The 6,000-nt window shown below is 45.5% G+C and overlaps 1 protein-coding gene across 1 annotated transcript in view; it reads left to right on the top strand.

Moving 5' to 3' along the window:
• The first annotated feature begins 1,902 nt into the window (after positions 1 to 1,902).
• PLEKHG7 (pleckstrin homology and RhoGEF domain containing G7) overlaps positions 1,903 to 6,000 on the top strand; it is a 50,845-nt gene continuing 46,747 nt past the window's right edge. The window contains 4 exon segments of the mRNA XM_057316146.1: positions 1,903 to 2,335; positions 2,337 to 2,867; positions 3,654 to 3,803; positions 4,339 to 4,536. Of these exon segments, the coding sequence (XP_057172129.1) occupies positions 2,129 to 2,335; positions 2,337 to 2,867; positions 3,654 to 3,803; positions 4,339 to 4,536 (1,086 nt within the window). The 5' untranslated portion in view covers positions 1,903 to 2,128.

The following is a 6,000-nucleotide window of genomic DNA, read 5'->3' as shown; positions in this document are numbered from 1 at the left end:
TGCTGTGTTCCCTCTCTCGCTGGCTGTCTCTCTGTCACATAAATAAATAATAAAAAAAAAAAAATTCGGGACTACATCAGTGGGAGGCCATTTAGTGTGGGGTGAATTCTCATATGCTATAAAAATCTGAAACAATTATTGTATTCTCCATAAAACTGGAGTAAACACACAGTAACGATCACTGCATATCAACTATTCCTCTGAGTGATAATCAACGTAAGGAGGCCAGGTCATCAAGAAAAGATTTACTGCTGTGCAGTATTCTCTGTTACCAAGTTGAGGGAGTAGATAGCGCACTGTAGAAATAGGTCTAGTGAGTGTTATCAGCTATGAAAATCATATAGCCCTAAAAGAGAAATTATTAGCTCTCCTTAAAATGTGGCTCTCCGAATGCATTCATTCCCAAAGCATTTCAGATCGCTGAGTTTTGCTTTAGAGTTACAGACTTGCTGAAGTTATTACCCGAGATCTCAGCATATACGGTCAACTACTGCTGTTTCATCTGTAAACCAGCCACAGTCTGAAAGCGCTTTCCACGGTGCCCGTGGCGAGGGAGGACGGTTATGCTCTGTGATCCACAGCCGCACACCGGGTCCATAAATAATTAAGAGTTAACACCGATGCAAGAGCTGGCAGGACGGGTAAGGGTCAATGCTTTTCTACACAAGACTACTTTCTTCACAGGGGAAACTACAAAACAACGGAGTTGTAATAAGTCATGTCCGTGTTGCCACGGATCAAGTTCTCAAATGGTAGAATCGGCTGACCTCGAGCATGAGAAGGGCTTAACTGAGATGCAGTCCTGCATGAGTGAATCCTAGAAAACACTTCTAATCACGAGAAGTAGGGCATTTGGATGACATCTGGGTTTTTCTTTTTCAATTTGCAAGTTATTTTTTCCAAAGCACGAGGATGGGTAAAATCTAGAATGTCTTTTGCAAAATACTTTACAGCAATATCTTTGAAACAATCTCATTCTGTAATTGAAACCTTGAGGGAAGGGGCTTTGTTCTTCTTCTCCTTATATCCTTATTTCCCTGGAATACACCAAAGCACCATAACAAATACATACATACATACATACATACATACATACATACATAATGTAAGAAAACGTTAATGTATATTTCAGTCTTCAGGAACAATCAGGGCACCCAGGTGGCTCAGGTTGTGATCCCGGGGTCCTGAGATGAAATCCTACATAGGGCTCCCTGCTCTGCGGGGAGACTGCTTCTCCTTCTGTCTCTGTCCCCCCTCTCTTTGAGTAAGTAAATAAAATCTTTAAAAAAAAAAAATGGAATAATCAAAAGGCAATAAGCTTTGTGGCTTCCAAAAATTCTTGTTATGTCACTAAGGGTTTTTTGTTTTTTTTTGGCTTTTTTGGGTTTTTTTTTAGTAAAGATTTATTTATTTGAGAGAGAGAGAGAAGAGCGAGCAAGTGGCCACACATGAGAGGGGGGAGGGGCAGAAGGAGAGAGAGAATCCCAAGCAGACTCACCGATAAGCAATGAGCGCAGAGCCCAACTTCGGGCTCAGTCCCAAGACCCCATGATCATGACCTGAGCTGAAACCCAACAGTTGGACACCTAACTGCCTGGCTGCCCAAGTGCCCCATCACTAACGTTTTTAAAACATTGTTTGTTATACACAAACAATGAACCATGAAACACTACATCAAAAACTAAGGACGTACAGTATGGTGACTAACATAACATAATAAAAATTTTTTTATAAATAAATAAACAAATAAATAAATAAATAAATAAATAAATAAATAAAACATTGTTTGTTTCAACCTGGAAGGCATAATAAGTAAACAGTAAACAAATTTCAACATAACAGCTATTCAGATGGGAAGGCTGAAATCACTTATGTTAATTGTCTGCAAAACATAAAGGACGCTAATGATAAGTGGTCTCTACCTATTTCCCTCGACGGATTAGAGGTTTTCATGTGAAATTTTATATGCCTTTTTTCTCAGGTCAGTCTCCCTCATTTGCAACAGAATGCACACTCCACTCTCTGTCCTTAAAGATGCAGCAACCCGCAGGGAACTGTCCTCTGGGAAAGGACAAAGGCAGACCAGAGGGAAAGCAGCCCTGGAGTTCAGAAACTGAACAATCCCAGTATGGTTCAGAGAACAGCCAAGTCCGACAATGTCCCCTGGAAGATTCCAGCAATGGGGCCTCTTAACTGCAGAGGGAAGATGGAGCCATCCTGCCCGGAGGCGCAGACCCAAGATTACGGGGCCGCTCCTTAGCTCCCCCTGAGGAGTCTGTCAAAGAAGCCCCGTGAGAACCAGGGAAGCCTTCTCCACTTTGACCAGCAAGTCCCTGGGACGCGTCTCTGCCTCTCACACGTTGAGGAGATTAAGGGGCAATGGCTGTGGGACTTCACACTCGCTGTCTCAGCAAGAGACCTTGGAAATGCCCACCGGGAAGGAGCCTGGAAGCTGGAAAGAGCCTGCAGGCTCTCCATGTTACTTTTCCAAGAGTCTACCTGGAAGCCGTAAGAATTCTTCACGCTCTCTATTGCCCTGGAGACTCCACTCAAGTTTGCCTCCAGACCCCGAAAGGGCCCTCCACACAGCTGACTCATTTGAACCCCATCCTGTGCCTCAGCCCATCAGTGAGGGGTCGCTTCCTCAGGCCTCTCTTCCACTGCCCAGCCCTGCCACATGGCCCCCTGGTCCTCAGGTGACACAGCTCCAAGCCTCCTGTGCTCACTCATGGGCTGCAAAGCAAAACAGGTCTCTGGGTTGCCGTATTACCCCAAAGGCCAGGGCGTCCTATGATGGGAGACAGCACAGGAAGTCGCTACTGAGGGGACACATACTTTTCAGGACATGTCGGCTCCCAAGTAAAAGGGTACAATAGTTTGGGAAGTCTACCTCACTTCTTCTAGAGAAGGTCAGCTTGGGGACGGTCTGTCAGGCTGCTAGCCTGGTAGCAAAGGTGGCCTCTTGCAAATCCATGCCGTTTGAAGACAACCTGGCACGGCTATTCTAAAAGCAGAGAAGGGACAGAGTGTTCAAATTTCTAATCTTCTCTCCCCTCCCCCACGCCACCAAAAAGGAAATATCCAAAACATCTCAGCTAAGAAACGTAACTGCCTCTCCTTTCCAGATGTCTGCTTGGGAATTTGGGGTAGATTTGAGCAAAACTAAAACATCTATTTTTAGAATTGATTTCCGAGAGAAGCATTGCGTCTGTCCAGGTGTGTTTGTCTTTATTTGCTCTCATGCCACGAAAACCGTTCATTACTCACTTTCCCAGCCCTGTGTCTGTTCTGACACAGCAAGCCTGACGGCATGCTCATCGGGGCGCCTTGGTGTGTAGCCCCCGAGTCACGTAACATTTATGGGGGAGAGTCTTCATTTCAAGAGTCTCCTTGAAGAGCACAGCATTTCGCTGCAGACTTTGGGGGACGAAGTACGACAGCCACACAGGGTCACGGTTTCCGTTCTGAATTACCAGTGACTTGGCCCCATGGCTTCATTACCATCCACTTGGGAATTGGTTTTGTCGGGTCGAGAAAATATAAAGGCCAGAAACATTCAACAGATTTGCAAAGAGAACTTCAGAGGACAAGGATAAAAAAGAGCAAGACGCTGCTTTAAATCTAGGACGACCTTTAACAGCCGCTTCTGCCAGACGGTGCCTTTACTGGGGAAGCGGGTAGAGGGCGTCACTCCTGAAACCAGCCCTGAGTGTTCAGCTCGGTCCGCAGGTTATGGTAGCGGATCTGCCATCCTTCCCAGGGATGAAGAGACTCTGAGGCAGCAAGGGGAAGGTCCAAGCTCGGTTTCATCCACCCCATTTGCAGGATCAGCAGGAAGGCCCTAGGTTCATTTGGAAAGTCACAGAGAAATTCTCAGGAATCCTCAAGCACAAGTTTGCGGTTCAGAGGAGGAAGAATGAGACTGGTGGAAGACGCAGTCTTTGTTGATTTTAACCCCAGCCCACCTAAAGGCGTAAACAAAGGCTGGGGATATTAACAAAGCCACAGGAAAAGGCAAATTACTGTGTTAGCCTATCAATGAGCTATTGCTACAGGACAAACCGCCCCACACCTCAGTGGCTTAAAGCAACAACCAGCTATTGTTTCGTAAATGTCCGTGTGTCTGCTGGGCGTGAGTTGATGGAGGGTGGTCTCAGCTGGGTAGTTCCACTCCCAGGGTTCTTCATCCTTTTCATGGAGACAAAGGGCTGCCCTGGGCGTGCTCTTGCTGTGGTGAAGAGAGGGGTTCAAGAGGACGAGGAAGCATGCAAGGCTGGGGTCAGTATCTCGCCTGGTTCTTTTGGCCAGAGCAGGTCGCATGACTGAACCCTGGGGCAGGAAATTCTGCGCCACCAACAGTGGGAGAGCACGGAGGTGTTACCGGCAAAGGGTGTGGATGCAAAAGTTGATGGAGAATGGAATCATGAATGCAAATCTACACGTGCAGACCAGAATGAAGCTCCAAAAAGATACCTAATTCAGCTGTGTCAGAAAAAGGGAAAAAGAGAGTGGTCTCGGAGAAAGATGGCGTGGATGGTTGGAGCAGATCTCTAGAAGGGTGCTCAGGGATTTTGCTCCTTATCCTGAAAGCAGTTTGAAACCACTGAATGGACGGATATGGTCAGATGGAGACAGGGTGGACATGACCATTAGGTGAGAGCGGACTCCGGCAGAACAATTAGTGTCCCGATATGAGATGTTACTAGTTAGGCTCTGATGAACGCACTGGTGGTAGAAAAAGTATCTCAGTTGCAGAGGTATTTAGGAGATAGAATCACCTAAACTTTGTGCATAGACAGCGGTGAGGGGAAGGAAGGTGTCAAATATGACCTCCAAGCTTTGGGCCGGCCTCACTGGGTGGCAAATAGTTCCGTTCACTGATCTAGGTAGCCTTGTGCAGGAGGGCGAGGGAGGGGAAGGAGGGTAGGCGGGGGATAAGTCTTGACTTGAAGTTTGGGCATATTAAATTTGAGGACCTATGGATCATTGGAGTGGAGATTCTGAGCACGTAGTTGATTAGAGAAGCCATCAGGGATGGAGATAGGTATCTGAGAGTTTCTAATAAAGCAATGCTTCCTAGAACAGGTGAGGTCTGTGTCCAGCTCTGATTTTAAGATGGAGTTAGCAGACATACGGTGTAAGTGATGGGATGCCTCAAGCCATTTGCACAAGATGGCATGTGGGTAATCGTAACTGACAGGCAGGATCTTTGTAAGACTATAACAGAACTAGTCTTGGTAAATTCAAAGGAACAACTTGGTCCAAGGGCTTGAGGGTTTAAAAAATTCTGCGGAGTTCAATATATCATAATCACATATTATCAAATAGTGGAAGGTTACCCAAAATCACAACAGGGAATTAGACTGGAGGTAATTTGGACATCTTGGTGTCTGGCGATGACCCTGATTTATTCAATATTGTTTCTCCAGGACTCAGTGCAAGACTTGGCATGAAATAAGCAATGTTTGTGAATGAATAAATGAAGGCCTAAGTAACTATAATCTATGAATTAATATGCTAAATAAACATTTATATATTACCACTAAAAAGAAGCAGTTTTTCACCAATCACAGACCACTCATTCTATACTTCTTTAAGCATGAATCTTTGGTAACCAGCTAAGCTTCTGCAGCGCAAAGATCCTGTCTGCCTGCCTTTTTTTCCCCCTGCAGAGGTAGTGATTCATCAGTTGCAATTTAGAGCCAGTGCTCACTATATCAAGGGCCCTCCTTAATGCCCATCACCCAATCATCCCTTCCCCCCTCCCTCCAGCAACCCTCAGTTTGTTTCCTAGAGTTCAGCGCCTCCTATGGTTTGCCTCCCTCTCTGTTTTCATCTTATTTTTCCTTCCCTTCCACTATGTTCATCTGTTTTGTTTCTTAAATTCCACATGTGAGGAATACCATAAATCATATGGTATTTGTCTTTCTCTGACTGACTTATTTTGCTCAGCATAATACCCTCTAGTTCCATCCATGTCGCTGCAAATGGCAAGATTTT

This window comes from Ursus arctos, unplaced genomic scaffold (genome assembly GCF_023065955.2).
Source record: "Ursus arctos isolate Adak ecotype North America unplaced genomic scaffold, UrsArc2.0 scaffold_21, whole genome shotgun sequence".
Classification (NCBI taxonomy): Eukaryota; Metazoa; Chordata; class Mammalia; order Carnivora; family Ursidae; genus Ursus; species Ursus arctos.
The sequence above is the reverse complement of the archived record's forward strand: the minus strand, read 5'-3'. Positions and strand labels throughout refer to the sequence as shown.